The 17,764-nt window shown below is 44.3% G+C and overlaps 2 protein-coding genes across 2 annotated transcripts; both read left to right on the forward strand.

The window, feature by feature from the left end:
• Nucleotides 1-298: 298 nt before the first annotated feature.
• Nucleotides 299-8,752, forward strand: bcl9l (bcl9 like). The gene is given in 8 exon segments (XM_077610670.1): nucleotides 299-325; nucleotides 328-643; nucleotides 2,679-2,801; nucleotides 3,542-3,749; nucleotides 3,855-3,939; nucleotides 4,065-6,384; nucleotides 6,468-6,722; nucleotides 6,862-8,752. Coding segments are annotated over 8 exon segments (4,494 nt in total). The 3' UTR covers nucleotides 8,022-8,752.
• Nucleotides 8,753-9,257: 505 nt separating this feature from the next.
• ddx6 (DEAD (Asp-Glu-Ala-Asp) box helicase 6) lies at nucleotides 9,258-17,456 on the forward strand. Its single transcript, XM_077610671.1, has 14 exons — nucleotides 9,258-9,419; nucleotides 9,994-10,557; nucleotides 10,761-10,824; nucleotides 11,415-11,519; nucleotides 11,614-11,743; nucleotides 11,838-11,984; nucleotides 12,076-12,170; nucleotides 12,797-12,919; nucleotides 13,035-13,163; nucleotides 13,245-13,361; nucleotides 13,481-13,544; nucleotides 14,215-14,316; nucleotides 14,404-14,583; nucleotides 15,131-17,456. The coding sequence occupies exons 2-13, from the start codon at nucleotides 10,361-10,363 to the stop codon at nucleotides 14,577-14,579; spliced, it is 1,449 nt and encodes a 482-aa protein (XP_077466797.1). The 5' UTR covers nucleotides 9,258-9,419; nucleotides 9,994-10,360; the 3' UTR covers nucleotides 14,580-14,583; nucleotides 15,131-17,456.
• Nucleotides 17,457-17,764: the final 308 nt, after the last annotated feature.

The following is a 17,764-nucleotide window of genomic DNA, read 5'->3' on the forward strand; positions in this document are numbered from 1 at the left end:
ATTGATGACGGCCCTCTGAAGAAAAACATAGTTACGATGTGGCCCTTGACAAAAATTGTTTCTTTTCCCTCATTGGCTGTGACGTCCAATTCTAATGAACTGGAAGGACTGGGAGCAGCGGATTGAGTGTGTGCCCCCCATAATGGTGCCCAGCGAGTGAAACTGGACTGAAAAAATGTAAAATGTGACTGAAATAAGGGGCTCTTTTGTGTTTGCTCATCTCTCTATCAGAGTCGCCCCATCGCAATGTGAGTTCCGGCAAAGGAACGAGCCTCAGCCTCACTCACCAGCCAATCCGATGCACACGGATAATAAACTGGCCAATTAATGGCGAGCAAGGTCACCGGTGACGGACAAGCTCAAATGGCCGCTGTCAACCTGCAAGCGCAGCAGCAGCAACAGCAGCAGGGAGCTGCCGCCGTCGCCTCCGCCTCCCCCGCCGCTCAGCCGGCCCTCAAGAACCGCCCGGTTTCTGGAGCCAGCAACAAGAGCGGCGCCGGGTCGAAGGTCGCCGGGCAATCGGCCAGTGGCGGCGCCGGAGGGATGCTGAAAACCAAAAACAAGCGGGAGAGGAGCGTGTCTGTGGATTCTGGGGAACCGAGACAGGCCACTGCCAAAAGTCTGGAAGCTGACACCAAAGCAGGTGAGATTTTCTTCATCGTAATCCAAACCAGCAAAAATAACTGTTAAATAGATTGAAAAAAAATAGAATGTGTCAAAGTGGCGGCTCGGGGGCCAAATCTGGCCCGCCGCATCATTTTGTGAGGCCCGGGAAAGTAAATCATGAGTGCCGACTTTCTGTTTTAGGATCAAATTAAAATGAAGAGTATAGATGTATATTAAATTTCCTGATTTTCCCCCTTTTTAAATCAATAATTTTCATTTTTTAATCAATTTCTTGTGTTTTTAGTTAAAAAAAAATCTAAAAACATATTTTAAAAAAGCTAAAATAAACATTGTTTTAGATCTATAAAAAACTGAATATTCAGGGCTTTTAATCCAGTTCTTTTAATCCATTTATATTAAAAAAAAACCTAAATATTATATCTAAAATAGTCCGGGCCACATGAAATCGAGTTGACGTTAACGCGGCCTGCGAACCAACCGGAGTCTGACACCCCTGTTCTAATGCGTAATTGTGGGGGAAAATCTAAAGTATTTCTGCAAAATGGTGGCAGCCATTATCTAAGTGTCTGTACTATTTTAGCCAATCCAATACAAGTATCCCCCATTTTATTATTATTATTTTGTATCACGTATGCATGGGTGTAACTGACCTCACAAAATGGCTGCATCTGTAAGCAATGTCATTTTTTTTGTTTAAACATTTTCTCCAAAATCAACACCCTTATTGATCATTCATATTAGTTGTTGTTTGTCCTTTTAGATCACGACAGAAGTTTAAAAAAATAAAAGGGCAATTTTAGTACTGACATAATTTTCATCAACTTATAAGTGTGCAACACAATCAAGGGACACTTTTAACGTGGTGATTGGAGATTTAACAGCTGTTGCCAGAAATACTAAACACTACCTCAAGCCCTCTTGTTGAAACGAATGGAAATGCTTCTAAGATTTCCACAGGTCCCTGAATGCATCGCTGTTCCTTGAGAAGCCGTTTTAGGAAAACTTAACCACTTTTTTGCCATCAATTAGAGCCCATTGTGACATTTCTTTCTTCTAATAAGTAGACTAACATCTCGTCATGTATCATTACAAGACATTACAATACTTTACCTCAATATCGAACTGCAAAAGTTAACTTCCGTTAGGCTCTCTCAGTTTCATGCTACCGCAAAAAACGCCCCAGATGATGTGTCTTAACCTCCTCCACAACAGGAAGTCGACGTAATATCACCGAAAATGCCCTGACCTCCAGCAAAGCGGCAGAAATCCCCTCCGCGCCCTCCCCCAAGGCTGCTGATAGCGACACTGACGTGTTTTACATTAAAACACGTCAAGAATCCTCACCCGCAAGGCCGTGGACCCTTTTTATGCCGCCCCTCTTTGAAAAAGATGCGCTTTTGTGAGCTAGATTTTTGGGGTCTATTTTTGGGGGGAATCTGTTGAGGGATTTTATCATTTTCCTCATGTGAAATTTGTACTTTTGCTCAATAAGGGCGGAAAAACGCCCACCTACGCTTTTCAAAAGCAAGCAGTGACGAATGAATGAACAAGTAAATTGACCTTCACTTTATTTGTCTTTGAGTTCTGCCCGGCAACATCTTTTGACATTCATGCCCGGTTGGTTATTAAAATGGAAAGGTTTTCTAGTGGAGTATGTAAATACCAGAAATGTATTCTTCTAATTTTGCTTCGTGTCCTCGATCTCGCAGGTGACCCAAAGAGTTTAGAATTGAAATAAATAAAGGTCAAGCTTTAATTCAGCTAAGCTTTACATCACTCTGCTGAAAAAGAAAGCTGGACAAGGCTAGTGACCAAGGCAAACAAATTGGCTCAAAGACTGACTTTATTGTGAAAAGAATCCCGTAGCTCTTAGCAACATAACATTGGCAGGCAAACAAAAAAATCACTGTGGTTGTAGTGATTGATGGGAGCTCCCTCTGCTGGATTTTTCATGAACTAATACTGTTCTTTAAAAAAAATATATATATATATTTGTGTATTGAGTATTATTATTATTTTTTTTAATTGGGTGTGAATTGTTTGTGTTGAAGAGGGTGTCACGCGCAGTAAGCGTCGATGCGTTTTGGAGAAGAAGCAGCCATACAGCGGCGACGAGTGGTGCTCCGGACCCGAAACGGAAGACGACGAAGACAAGCCCCGCTTGACCACTCAGCGTAAGTTTAACCTCATAGTGTCGTGAAAAAAAATTCTGTCTTTATGACATTAGCACACTTAAAGGCACAGTATCACATAAGGGGGTACTTGTATATTCCGGACTTTAAATCGTAGTTTTCTTTGTAGTTTGGCTGGGCCTGCAATTTATATAGCTTTTATTTTTTTTTCTCTCTGACTGCCGACAGCTTGTTATGCTGTGTTTTATAGGCTATAGTTATAGAAAAACTGTTCATTTGTTACATTAACGGGTGCTTATGTTGATTGTTGTTCCCTATTTTCCTATTAGTTTAACGTATAACGTTTTATAACTGATACTCCAATGTAAATGTATGGTATGTACCACCAAGGAGATCCATCTAAGGCGCTCTGCTATGATTATTCTGCCTCTAGTTCGAACATGTTAGGTAAAATCTCCCTGAAATTGTGTTCTCGGAAAACACTTCTTCCTCAGATCTACTTTTCATTTCATATTCCATCTCGTCGCACGATAAAGACAACGAGTCTCACATACTGCTCTCCATGAAGTCATAGACCCTCTGCTGGATCCTCCCTTCTTGTCAACTATGTGGAGGGAAACTATTACTTCAATTATTTTTATTTTACAATTTCAATACTTGTGGGACTTAAGTGACAGACAACACAACTACACAAAAACACAAAAAACCTCCAACTAGTGCTTCTCTCACTTCGCTACAACAACAAAAGTATCTAACTTCAAAATGTCATGTATTTTTTTCAGGCGAGCGGGAGCTGTCAGGACCTAGGCAACCTGAACACCTTCCTGCCACCTCTGAGCCCGTAAGGACTTGTGGACCAGGACCAGGGGCAGGACCAGGGCCAGGGCCAGGACCAGGACCAGGACCTGTACCTAGACTGAAGCCAGGACCGCCTACGTCCCAGCCCTCACAGCAGCTGTTGTATGTCTTCACTACCAGCATGGCCAACAGGTAGGATACACTTGACTGATCTAAAATACATTTTTAGGTACTAAAGAATCGATTCTGAGGTTATATCACTTATTGATAATCATTTTGGTGTTTTGGCTCCAACAGTGCTGCAGAGGCAGTCATGAAAGGGAAGATGGATTCCATTCTTCAGTTCCACCAGCAAAATGTTCCAAGAACAATGGTAGAGCAGGTTAGTCAACGAATGACGAGTATGTCATTGTATACCTGATTTTGGGGTCTTCCGTCTAAACCGTAACTCATGCAGCACAATTTGAGGACATCTGGCATAGAAAATGTTCTTTTTGTCTCATCTAGGCCCACGCACTGGTTCGAACTAGCGAGAGGGTGAATTCCAGCACCTCCCCGCCTGCAGGCACCCCTAAATCCAAAAGTGGAACCCCTCGACCCAACTCCGCGGGATGCGCCGTCCCACTCTCTGGGGGAACGCCGACGTCAGCAGGCCACTCCGACAATGACTCCCCTCAGAACAGAGTCGGTGGACTGTCCGGTTCTAACTCTCTTCATTCCAGTAAACAGGAGGGAGATGGCAAAGGCACACCTGCAGGCTCAGTCTCAGGAACTGTACACGGGGAGGGTCTTCACGTTCCGAGTCTTTCTCCATCGGGGAGTCCTTCCCTCTTGTCTGCGCATTTACAGGGTGACACGAGACCCAGAAGTGTCCCCGAACATATAGGCGGTCTTTCTAAGGAGCAGCTTGAACACAGGGAGCGTTCTTTGCAGACTCTGAGAGACATCGAGAGGCGATTTCTAGGTCCTGGAGAAAGACTTCACGGCTCCAACGGGAACCTTACGAATATTGCCTCCAAAGAGATGAACAGCGGCAGTAGCGGCGAACGAGGCGCTGTCCTCGAGGACAACGGTGGTACGAACACTGGAGACTGCGGTACCATGGCACTGTCAGCATTGGCCTCTATGGGAACAGCAAAGAAATTTGAAGAACCACTGCAGTCCGTCGTGTCTCAAACGCAATCGCTCAGTACAGCTACTCACAGCCCGGAAATGGATCCTCGCCACAATCTACAGCAGCACCCGCATCATCAGATGTTTTCACCCGGTTTGGACATGGGCCCCTTACTCGGACATGAAGGGCCGACTCAAGAGCAAATGGCTTGGCGGAAACTGCAAGAAGAATACTACCAGGAGAAGAGGAGGCAACACGAAATGCAAAGTCCCCAGCACTTGAGGATGATGACTGAAATTAGCTTACACGGAGGTGGACCAAGGGGACCGCCTCCCCCATATCACAGCAAGCCCGGAGATCAACAGTGGGTTTCCGGAAACGTGATGGGAGGAGGAATGCCCGACAACGTACGAATGGTGGGCATGTATCAAGAAGTACCTGGACGTCCAAGGTTCCTAGCGCAGATGCAGAGAGGGGCGCCAGGTGGAGCGGGGTTTCCTGGTAGTCCGGGGGTGCCGTTATCTGCCGATGGTCTGGGACCCCATAGGCCGGTAAGGCCTGGGATTTGGGTTGATAACATGCCCAACAACATGGATGGCGGTGGACCGTTCCACGGCTGCTACCCTCCTCAGCACTTGCAGGATGAGCCAGAGCACATGTTAAACCGTGAGGAATTGTTTCGGATGACGGAGAAGCGGCAGATGCAAGGACTTCCCAGGTTTGAACTGGATCGGATTATCGCACAACGGCAACAAGGCAATACGGCTTTGAGAATCATGGAAAATCCCGGCGGACCAGATTTTTCCAACTTGATCATGGGCAGAGGTCCTTCTTCGGAGCAAGGGGACCCTTCGGACTTTCACGGTTCACGGGACGTGATGAGCTCTCCTAGAGGTGGGCCTCAGATTAGAGATTTATTGGACTCTCCTCTCGGGAGCAACCTATCTGTCAACATGAACCCACAGATGAATCTGCAGCAACAACATCTGATTCTGTCCCAAAAGCTCAGAAGGGACCAAGGAAGAGCGGGACCGTTAGGGGAGTTGTTCAGTCCCGGAGAAATCGCAACAATAAGAGCGTTGCAAAATGAGAGGCGAAATATCGTAATGGGGCCAGGACCTGAAGGACCATTTCGTTTTCCCAAGCAAGGCCCTTTCTCCGCTGGACCAAGTGAAGGCCCCTATCCTCAACAGCACCCCGAGATGTTCGGGCCTGAGCAGGAGGGTCGAAGTCAGATGGGGGGCACGTCGCGCCTCAGTCATATGCCAATCACTGGAGACCTCAGAGGAGTAGGCCCCGTTCCTCAGCATTCTAGCAACATGGCCATCAATGTTCACCCTCTAGCTTCTCCTACGCTCCAGCACCCTCACCATCTCACTTCTCCATCCTTTCTCCGAGATTCATCAACTCATATTCCCTCACCGTCTGCTCCAGGACAGAAATCTCCTTCAATGATTGTCCCTCCTGGCCCTCACCCTGCTCTTCCTCCAGCTTCTGGCGCAGGGACACCTTGCTCTTCTTCCAACAAATCCCCCCAAATAATGGGGTCTTCTAACCACGACTTGCACTCCCCATCCATCTCACCTGGAAGACTCAAGTCCCCAGCTGTGGTCAGGGGCTCTCCTGCATGGATGTCTCCGAAAACAGCTCCTTCGAGTCCAGGCGGTCCAGCCGTGAGGGCTTCGGGTAACGGAGGAACTTGTCCTGAAACAGGTACCTGTATAAGAGCTAGTAATCAATCTTGTGGCATCTATCCTGAAACTCTTGGTGACGTTTATCTTTATGTCTTTTTGCAGGTCGATCACTACCCCCTCGAAGTTCCAACTCCACCCCGAGTAGCCAACCAGGCTCGATGAATCCGAGTATGGCATTTACGTCTTCGCCCGATGGCCCGCAAGCACAGAACCCTTTGTCGCTGATCATGTCTCAGATGTCCAAGTACGCCCTACCCAGTTCCACTCCCCTTTACCACGAAGCAATCAAAACAATCGCGACTTCGGACGACGAGATGATGCCCGATCGACCTCTCCTCCCCGGCGTCAGCATTGGAGGTACGATCCGTTTTCAATGGTCAGACTATGGATTTCAAACCCACCCCAAAATAGAAAATGAATGAAATAATGAATAGTTCATAATGATGACCAAACTATTCTTCCTTTCGTTAACCTGCTGGTTTTGTTTCGGCAACAGGAAACATGGGGAACCCTTCGACATCCCAGGGCCTGGTCTCCCAAAGTTCCATCGCTGCCCAGAGTAATTCCCAAAGCCCCGTCGGAATCCTAAGCCAAGGTCAGCAGCAGCTATCCCACGATGCCTCTGATCCCGTGCTATCTTCCCCAAACGCATTGGGCCTTCCTCTCACGACTGCCACCATGATGGGTGGAGGAAGTGACGACCTCGGTCCTTGCAATATTTCACCCATGTCTCAAAACCCAATGGCGGCTTTCCCCCGCACGCACCCATCATCTCACAGCCGTATGCGATCGCCCATGGGCAGAATTTCCCAAAACTTCCCTCAGTCCGGCGAAGACATTCTTCCTCCTCAGCAGTTGAACTTGCTAGGTAAAGACCCCCACCAACGCCACCCTCACCATCACCCTCACCCCTCGGAGACCTTTCCGCCTCTTACCTTTGGAGACGGCCCAGATCTGAGCGAAGTCATCCGACCCACCCACTCTGGGATCCCAGAGTTCGACCTGTCCCGCATCATTCCTTCGGATAAACCCAGCAGCACCCTCCAGTATTTCCCCAAGAGCGATCCGCGGCCGAATCCAAACCAGGGTCCGCCGCCCCAGCAGCTCCTCAAACACTTGATGTCCTCTGGTCCTCACCACATCTCCTCATCCAATCCCCACTTGACCAATCTGCAGAACATGATGCCAGAGCATCAGCTCCCCCCTCACCAGGGCCACGGTGGACTCGGACAAAACATGGCCGTCCTACAAGGCAACGCCCGTATGCTGTCCGACGCGGGCATGGGCCCCATGTGCCCCACCGGACACGTTATGGGAAGGACAGGCGTGAGTCCCCAACAACAGCAAGCCATGATGGCCAACAGTCTTCTTCAACATCCTGCCGGTCAGTACACGGGAATGATGTCACCTCAGCAGCACCAGCACAATTTAATGGTGCGACAAAACGCCATGATGATGCAGGCTAAGCAGCACATGTCCATGCCTGGAGACCCCATAAACTCCCAGGGTCATTTGATGTCCCCTCAGGGTCCCATGATGGCCCCGTCCCACACACAGACGGGAATGATGGGACCTCAGTCCCTTAGACAGCGGAGCATGTCTATGGACAGCCCCATTGGCTACGGTCCTGGCAGTATGGCCAACATGCCTTTTTGATCCACCTGAGCTTTATTTTACGTTATACTGTAATCGTACTCCCTTCCGTATATCATTCGTTCTCTACGGTTCCATTAAAATATCAACGACAAAATAATCCGTCATTTTTTTAACTTTAATGATGAAAAGATCAAATTATGCACAGTTTGGTGTGCCCGCTCTATTTGTTTATGGTTTCTTTTTCTATTTGAAATTTGCGTCTTGCTTGTCTTTTTTTGGGGGGGGGGAAGAGAAATTGAAAACAGGCATCCGGCGATGGATTGCTACTTTATACTTGTACATTGAAATATTTAAGTGCCCTGTAAAATGATTCGAGATGAAAAATCTGAAGTGCTTTTCTCAAAAAAAAAAAAAAAAAAAGGAAAAAAAAAAAGAAAATACTCTATGTACATTTTGGAAATTTGCTTGTTTGTTGGGAATCATTTGGCAAATACGAGTGCCTGGATTTTGTATTTTGTTCCTCCCTCCTTGATTCTATTCCTCCAACTACCAAAACTGTTGCGCAAAGGAGTTCTATAAATGTATATATAAAATAATATATACCTGCTGTATATAAGATGCGATTTGTGATTGTTTGCACTCTTGTTCTGTACAACTGTGTTTTAATATAAGTTTAAAAGAAAGGAAGAGTGAGAATCTGCTGGGTTTTACTTCGAACGGCGGTTGCTGTTTGAGGAACCCAGACAGGATGGGACACTTTTGCAGTCAAATAAATGAAAGCCTTAAATAACTCTTGACTCATCCAAACAATGCTTCACTTAAAAAAATATATGTAAACCTTACCTCCCAATGTTATATTTTAAAAAATCGTGTTTATCACGCAAGGTACAAACTACCACCCATGATAACCAAAATCATGATTTGTTTACACTTTATATTAACCTAGAATAGCCAAAATGAAAGCAGGGTCATTTTGCTGACCTCTGTAACATTTGAACCTTCCTCATCCTCATCTGTCCTAACATGACATCCCTTTTAACCTTTGACTACATTATTCAAAAATGTAATCAAATATTTTGTTCGAATTGACACCCTGTAAGTTTAAGATAAAGTGAGAAGTTGTAGAGTTAAAGCAGTATTTGTTAAGTCGAAACTGTGACGTCACAGAGATGACACATTCGCATGTTGACACACGGCCCCATTTGAATAACTACATTTATTTCTCACGAATAAAAGAACACAATTATGTGACACAAAGTGAATCATTGATCATTTTGGTGGATGAAAAGAGATTAGAAATGAAATCAGCTGATTGTGGCGTTGGTAGGCGGGCTCAAATACGAGTGGAAGCCATCTTGAAGGTTTGGACGAGAAGAAGAAGCCTCATTCGTGCCCTCGGCTACCATTCGGCACTGCTTCAACAAACTAAATAACCGCGATTGACTTCGCCTATTTGAGGTAACGACGCCTTCGACTCGCCGCATGTGGATTTAATGTTCCAATTCACGATCGGCCTGTGGTGTTCTCTAACATTAAACGCTGCTTTTCACCGTCGTTACTTAGTATGAGGCTAAGCTAGCAAGCTAACCAGGTGACGTCGATTGTCGGTGTTGTTAAAAAGAAACAAACATTTGAGCCGTGGGGCCGTGTATCGTACATATGTTGTATCAATGTTGGACATATTTGTGAAAAAAATGTTTGATATAGCGACTACTCGTGAACGAGGAACTAATTCTACGTCATCGTTGCTTGAAGGCGAGCTCAGGCGACCTCGGCTAAACACGAATTAAAATGTTTTACAGACGAGGCCTTGATTTTTCTTTTAAAAATAAAGCCATTTTTTGTACATTTCACACGCTCAAATGTCATTTATGGTGACTACTCGTTGTTCAATCAAACAGAACTCTAATGTCCTTCACACTCAAATGAATGGACTTTTTGGTTGGCTTATTTGAATGGACTTTTTTGGTTTGTTTATTTGAATGGACTTTTTGGTTTATGTGTGGTTGGACTAACTAATTGTGGTCTTTAGGGTTGGTACAAAACCGATGTGGAGGACGCATCAGCTCAGTGGAGCTCCGTGAAATGGCCAGCTTGAACACGTCGGCCCACATTTGAAAAGCCAGCTAAGCCATCCCTGCGTTTGGATTCCAGACACCTGCTGTCAAGCTCCACGCTTAATAACGACTTCCATTCCCGACTGAAATCTATTCAAAAACACTGACTAGAAGTTCTCGCTTCATGTCCCAGAAACAGCAACATTGTGAAGTTGGTGGCAAGCGTAAATATTTGGACGCGTATCGAAAACAAAGCCCCGACGGGGGAGGGCGACGCTTAATTGTGGATTAACTCCCCACTAGAGTTTCGCTATTATTGAACTGAGAAACTAACGCGGAAACATGAGCACTGCCAGGACGGAGAACCCGGTCATCCTGGGCTTGTCGAACCAGAACGGACAGCTCCGCGGCTCGATGAAGCCGGCCGGTGCGCCGGGTGGTGGCGGCGGAGGACCCCAACAACAGCCACTTAACCAGATGAAAGGCACAATCAACAATGGCAATGCCCAGGCAGCACCCACAACTAATGCTGTCATCAAGTAAGTGTCCAAATTTGCTTATGTACCAAAATGGTCCAAATATGCTCAATCTGTAATGGTCGCTTTAATCTCAGCGCATCACACCGTGAATATGTTCTTTCAATTAGTTTTAGGGAAATTCCTTCAGGAATGTTACCACTTGTTAAATTGAAAAGGATGTATTTTGTTGTAATCATTTCTCACAAGAGTTTGGACTTTTACAGGCCTGGAGATGACTGGAAGAAAAATTTGAAATTGCCCCCAAGGGACATGAGGATGAGAACTTCGGTTTGTATTCATAATTTTTAATTTTCTTAACTGTACTGTTTTGAATACAATTTGAAAGAACATGATGTTTGCTATGCTGTAAAATAAGAGTTTGGGTGATGAGCTGCTATTTGTGGTCATTAAACAGGTTTCTGCTGAATATAGCCAACAATGGCTAGTAATTGACTTTGCTCAAGAAGTTTGAATAGTATCACTAACTTCATTTGATGTCATATAAGATGTTTTATTATTGGGGGCTCCATGTGGCATAAAGTGAGTATTTTGCTGAATGGCTGATATTGTAGCTAGGATGCAGATACCTCAGTTTTTTACCAACACAGATAAATCACTGCTTCAATACGAATAATAAAAGCTATTCTGATTATGTTGTTGTTTTCTCATAGGGAATTCAATTCATTTTTATTTATTTTCATTGGTCACAAAATTTTAGCTACTATAAGTAAGCTAGCACCATTTGTTAGAGTAAGCAGGTTTGGTAGGCCCTCGAAAAACTTGCACAACCTTTTGTGCTTGTTTAAATGTCAAATGCCATTATGTTGCCGATTACAATATTACTGTAACCTTGAGCCTTTCCGTCTTGTGCCCCACAGGATGTGACGGCAACAAAAGGCAACGAGTTTGAAGATTACTGCCTGAAGAGGGAACTGCTCATGGGCATCTTTGAAATGGGCTGGGAAAAGCCCTCTCCCATCCAGGTGCGTTTCTCCCCCGCAAATGTTTGACGCCCAAATCTTGGCCTGACGACGGCGAGCCGATCTTCAAAGCGCACGTTATCGCTTGTGCTCGCAGGAGGAAAGCATTCCCATCGCGTTGTCGGGGAGGGATATCTTGGCCAGAGCCAAGAATGGCACGGGAAAGAGTGGAGCCTACCTCATTCCCTTACTTGAACGCATTGACCTGAAGAAAGACTACATACAAGGTGGGCTTCTTCTCCAAGAGAATGTCTCCTTGGCTGCTCATGTTTTCCCCACTCCCCCGTGAGATAACGATATCTCTTGTTCCCGCCTACGCAGCACTGGTGATAGTGCCCACCAGAGAACTGACTCTGCAAGTAAGCCAAATATGCATCCAGGTCAGCAAACACATGGGAGGAGTCAAGGTGATGGCAACCACGGGTGGAACCAACCTACGCGATGACATCATGAGACTTGATGAAACGGGTAAGTCCTGCAACGGCAGTTTTGTCATTTCTTGAGTTCAATTGTCATTGGTTTTGCCCCTTTATTTATTTATTCATTTATTCCTCCACAGTTCATGTGGTCATCGCCACTCCCGGAAGAATTTTGGACCTCATCAAGAAAGGAGTGGCCAAAGTCGGTCAAGTCCAGATGATTGTTCTCGATGAGGTTCGTGCTTTTATCACAACAATGACACAAGTTGTTGGTGTTTTTTATTGTATGAATGCAATGCTAACATTTTTAATTTGCCGTATTTACTCGCATATAAGCTGCACCATTAAATTTGCTGAATTTTACAATTTCTCACGTATAAGCCGCCCCCTGATTCACAATTTTCACCCATTTTCATGGTTTTAATAGGTACAAATGTGTTCCAGTGAAGGGAAAATCTTAAGAAAAATCATCGCACGTGGTATTTCTGAGATACTGTATGAATCAAAAGCACTTTAATAGGGTCAATATCATAAGGAATTAATTCATCCATTAATGGTTGTTTTCTTACTGCAAAACTGAAAATAACAGTAAATGTTACTTTGCCGACATCTGGTGAAAAAGATTATAGCAATTCTTGTGCGCATATTAGCCGTAGCTTTGATTCAGACATTTTTTTAAGTTACTAACACGGCTTATATGCGAGAAAATACGGTAACAAAAAAGTATTTAATGTTGCATCTTCATTTCTTTTAATTTGGCATCATTCAACCCACTTATCAATTTGGACTCAGTAATGTGAGAATTTTTACAATAATTGCACAATAGTAACCATTTAATAAGATTTTATTTCTCCCTTCCAGGCCGACAAACTTCTGTCTCAGGACTTTGTGGTCATGATGGAAGAAATCCTGGGCTTCCTCTCCAAACAGAGGCAGATTTTGCTTTACTCTGCTACCTTTCCCCTCAGCGTGCAAAAGTTTATGGTGCGTAATGGAATGACACACTTCTCAAGAAATTAACTTCTCAAAATACATCCACGGATTCCATATCGATATAAAATTGAACTCTTTTTGATTATTTATTTTTTATTTTTTCTAGAACTCGTACCTGCAGAAGCCCTACGAGATCAACCTCATGGAGGAGCTCACGCTGAAGGGTGTCACGCAGTATTACGCTTATGTCACAGAGAGGCAAAAGGTGCATTGCCTAAACACTTTATTCTCCAGGGTAAGACTGACTTTTCCAATTCGACGTCACACGAATAACTTATTTCAAAGAAAGTAATGACTCTTTGGGATTGTCTTCTAGCTCCAGATCAACCAGTCTATAATCTTCTGCAACTCCTCTCAGAGAGTGGAGCTTCTCGCCAAGAAGATCTCCCAGCTCGGCTACTCGTGTTTCTACATTCATGCTAAAATGAGACAGGTAGGCGGATAAACAGTTGACCGTTTTCACTAATTGTTGAAGAATGTCTGAAGTTGTCGCCAAAGTCAAGTTTGTTGGGCGTCCGAGTTCAATGCAACTCTCTCCTTTCTCCTCTCCAGGAACACCGCAATCGCGTGTTCCACGATTTCCGAAACGGTCTTTGTCGGAATCTCGTCTCCACTGGTAAGTCTGAAACACAAAAAAATAAAAAATGTAGTTAAAACAAGCCGCGATTTTTCCAGATTTTTTTTTTAAAGCCATTTTTCAGAGAAATCCAAAAGACAGATGAAACGCAACGTTTCAGGATAACTCGTTAAATTAATTCATCCGTTTGCTAGTTTGAGTAAAGTTGTGATTTTAGTGTTGGTCATTGTTTGGCTTCAAGTAAAGCTCTAAACCAGGGGTGTCAGACTCTGGTTGGTTCGTGGGCCGCGTTAACGTCAACTCGATTTCATGTGGGCTGGACCATTTTAGATATAATATTTAGATTTTTTTAAATAAATGCATTAAAAGAACTGTCTTAAAATCCCTGAATATTCAGTTTCTTATAGATCTAAAACAATGTTTATTTTAGCTTTATTTTTAGAAATATTTTAGATTTTACAAAATGATTTTTGAACTAAAAATACAGAAAAAAATGGATTAAAAAAATTACAATGATTGATTTAAAAGGGGGAAATCAGGAAATTTAATATACATCTATACTCTATTTTAATTTGATCGTAAAACGGAAAGTCTGCACTCATGATTTACTTTCCCGGGCCACACAAAATGACGCGGCGGGCCAGATTTGGCCCACGGGCCGCCACTTTGACATGCTCTAAACTGTTGTGTGCCCTCCCCTCTTTTTCAGACCTCTTCACAAGAGGAATTGACATTCAAGCTGTGAATGTTGTTATCAATTTCGACTTTCCGAAGGTGGGAGAGACGTACCTTCATCGCATTGGCAGATCTGGTGAGAACCCGCTTGCAGCCTTTACTTTATCGTCATCTAACCCCCTAAAATAAAGAGAGAGAACTTAATTGACCTGGTCTCACACAGGCCGCTTCGGACATTTGGGCCTGGCCATCAACCTGATCACGTACGACGACCGCTTCAACCTGAAAGGTATTGAAGAGCAGCTGGGGACGGATATCAAACCCATCCCCGGCATTATCGACAAGAGTTTGTATGTGGCCGAGTACCACACCGAGAGCGGCGAGGAAGTCAAGCCGTGAACCAGTAAGTCTGCACCTGCATTTTTTTTCAGCTGACTAGGCCCCCTCAACCTAATTCGGTCATTTCGAAGGAATCGTTATGATTTGTTTTAAGCATTAACTTGTATATGGACATCTTGAATTTAAGATGTTAAAACTGAATTTTTCATTTTCTGATTTCTACACAGTCAAATTCAACCAAATTCTAAAAATTACATAGGTTGAAAATGCCTTAGATGCATATATAAAAAAATATTAATATACCCTAAATACTTTTGTGTATTTAAACAAAAATAATACAATCAGATTAACCTTTTCAAAGAACTGCAATTCCCATGATCCTGATTGGGCAAATAGCAAGAACTCTGATATACAATGTTGAAATGTATTTTTGTTCTCCATATGTTTAAATACAGATTAAGTAGTATAATTGAAACCTCTTATCTTGAATGTGGGTGTCTTTTGGGTTGACACGATCTAAACCTGGCAACCCGCCAGGCTTAAAGCAGGCTGCATTTGTACTTAAAAGGACTTCTAAAATATCATCGCCAAACTGTTTCTGTTTGTCACAGATCAGTCCATCCTCCATTTCCCTTTTGGATCCACCCATCCCAACTTGGATTTGTTTCCTTTTTTTTTTTTGATGCCTTCATCAGGAATGTGAACTTTGGACTCGTTTTGGAAGAACTCTAATTTTTTTCACCCCCTCTTCTCACGGGGCTCAATGCTGCACCGCTGGCACAGAAGACAGTGCTTGACCAAGTGGATGGCACGTTTTGGAACCCTCACCAGCCCCATCCGCCACTTTTGTTCTCTCATTCTGGAACCGTTTTGTATGAAGTGCCTTACGAAGCAGCCGCAGCCCAACTCGTCTCCAAGTAACAACCCTTAGTCATCGATCCCAACCGCCGCATTTACATTTATGCTCGTCCTGCTGCGCTTCAAGTCTGGCTAGTTAACATTGCAGGACCAAGTTTGAACCCTATCGACACAAATATTTTTTCCCAGTTCACTAGGAAAGCCAGACTATTCCTTTGAGTTAATTTTCTTCATAAAGCTCGCTTCTAGAAGAAGCTGACAATTTCGTCTTCAACAAAACTTGGGCGACGGTGCAGCCGATCAACTTGAGTCATGAGGATCTTTCAAGCGGTGGAAATGTTCTTTTTTTTTCCCCCCCCCCCGTCCCCACGAATCAGATGATTTTTCTTTTCCTTGATCCACACACCCTTGCTCACCTTCCTACGGATGGCTGGACTTAACTTTGTGAGCCTGTGTATATACCTTCATTTTAAGATTGTTTTAGACAAGTCAACGAGAAGCAAAGCCGACACCCCTCTTCCCCCCACACACCTACTTGTCGGCACTGGAGACGGATGACTGCCTATTGGCTTGTGAGTTTATTTATAATTTTACAAATGGCAGAACGGTTTTGAATTTCAAGCAAAAGACGCCAACCGTCAAAGTGTCTGTCACCATTTTTGGCCAGCCTGTTACATGGACGCACACGCGGAGCGCCAAGAAGGACATATTCCAACAACGTCGTGTCGGAAAAGCAGCAAAGGGACTGACGCATCTTACCTGGAAAGAAGAAAAAAAATATGTAGCATGAAGCCATCCCGCAAGACGTTAAACGACAAAAAGTGAGAAGCTATCGCAGGTTGGCCCTTCAAATATTGCGAGTTGAGTTCAGGCAATAACACGGACAGAGTTTTCTACCACCATTCTAACGGCACGATGTTGGTGGAGAAGATTTCTAAAAAAATATATTCTAAGACGACACGAAGAGGAACGGCTGTGACGGACGATAAATTGACTCGGACTGCAAATTCAGACTGAGCTAACGGCTGTTTTCTCGATCCTTTTCCCCCTTTTTTTTCTGTATGTGTGTGGGGTTGGGTTATACGTCCACAAAAACCCAATTTTCCCCCCAAAAGCTCTGGAGCTTTTTTGGGGGGAACATTTTGGTTCCCTTTTGCAGCAAGATGCTTTTTTCTAGCCGTTCCGACAGCTTTCAAACATTTAAGAATAGTATTTACTCATTTGGTCGGAACGGCGATCCCCTGCTCGCTTGGATATCACGCTGGCCCCCAAGAGTTAATCCAGCATCCAATTAGGTGAATTTGCCTGGGAAGGGGAGGGAAGGGTTATGTTTAAAAACAATAGAAGAAAATTCAAAATTTTAGCGTGCGAGCGAGCCGGGGATCCAAACTTTGCGGACGCTGGGCAGCCGTCTGCGTAGCCTGGCGTTCTGTCGGCGGTAGGCGGGCATGTTTTTGTTTGAAGGTCCACATCAGCGACAGCGGGTAAGATGGTTTGACGCCTCCCGCCGACGAGCGCCACGCTCCTTAGAACCTTGGACACTGAGGCGATAGCATCTTGCCAAATGTGTTAATTGGATTTAATTGTCAAATTTGCCTCATTGTTTAAGGTCGTTTTAAATTTTGGGGGGGTATTGATTGGCTCTTTTGCTGCCCTGATGCCCGCAGGAATCCTCTGCCACGGCGGCGACTTGCTCAAAACGAAGATGGCTTTTTGCCGTGATTGGACTCTGAAATGTCGTCGTCTTGGGGGAGGATCCTGCAGGCGCATCAGTTCAATGTTGGGGTGGTTGCCAGATCCTCAGTTCATGGAGATGGATCTGAATGGAGAGAGATGGGGGAAGAACATAAAAAAGGGAAGTAGCCCTGAATTTTGTTTTGTTGTTTTGCCCAAAGAAAACTGCACTCAAGCAACTTTTAAGTTTAAATTTTATTTTCATGGAAATTTGGTCATTAAGTAATTGGCAGAAATTTCAGTGACGCTAATTTTAGGAAGTGGAGTTAAAAACAGCACCAAAAGAACTTGTAATATTGGGCTTAAAATTGAAAGTTTTGTTCAAAATAAAGCTCACTGAATTTATTTTTTGGTCTGGTTTTCTGACTTTGAACTCTTGTCTTCATGTTTAAAATCTTTTCCTTTTTTGTTGTTGTTTAAGACTTACTGCTGGTGGTCCGCCTGTTCTCCCTGGACCTGTGTGGGTTTTCTCCCGGTACTCCAGTTTCCTCCCACATTCCAAAGACATGCATGGTAGGCTGATCGGACACTCTAAATTTACCTTAGGTATGAATGTGAGCGTGAATGGTTGTTTGTCTCCTTGTGCCCTGTGATTGGTGGGCTACCAAATCAGGGTGTCCCTTGCCCCTGGCCCGAAGTCAGCTGGGTTAGGC

This window comes from Stigmatopora argus, chromosome 10 (genome assembly GCF_051989625.1).
Source record: "Stigmatopora argus isolate UIUO_Sarg chromosome 10, RoL_Sarg_1.0, whole genome shotgun sequence".
In the NCBI taxonomy this organism is placed as follows: Eukaryota; Metazoa; Chordata; class Actinopteri; order Syngnathiformes; family Syngnathidae; genus Stigmatopora; species Stigmatopora argus.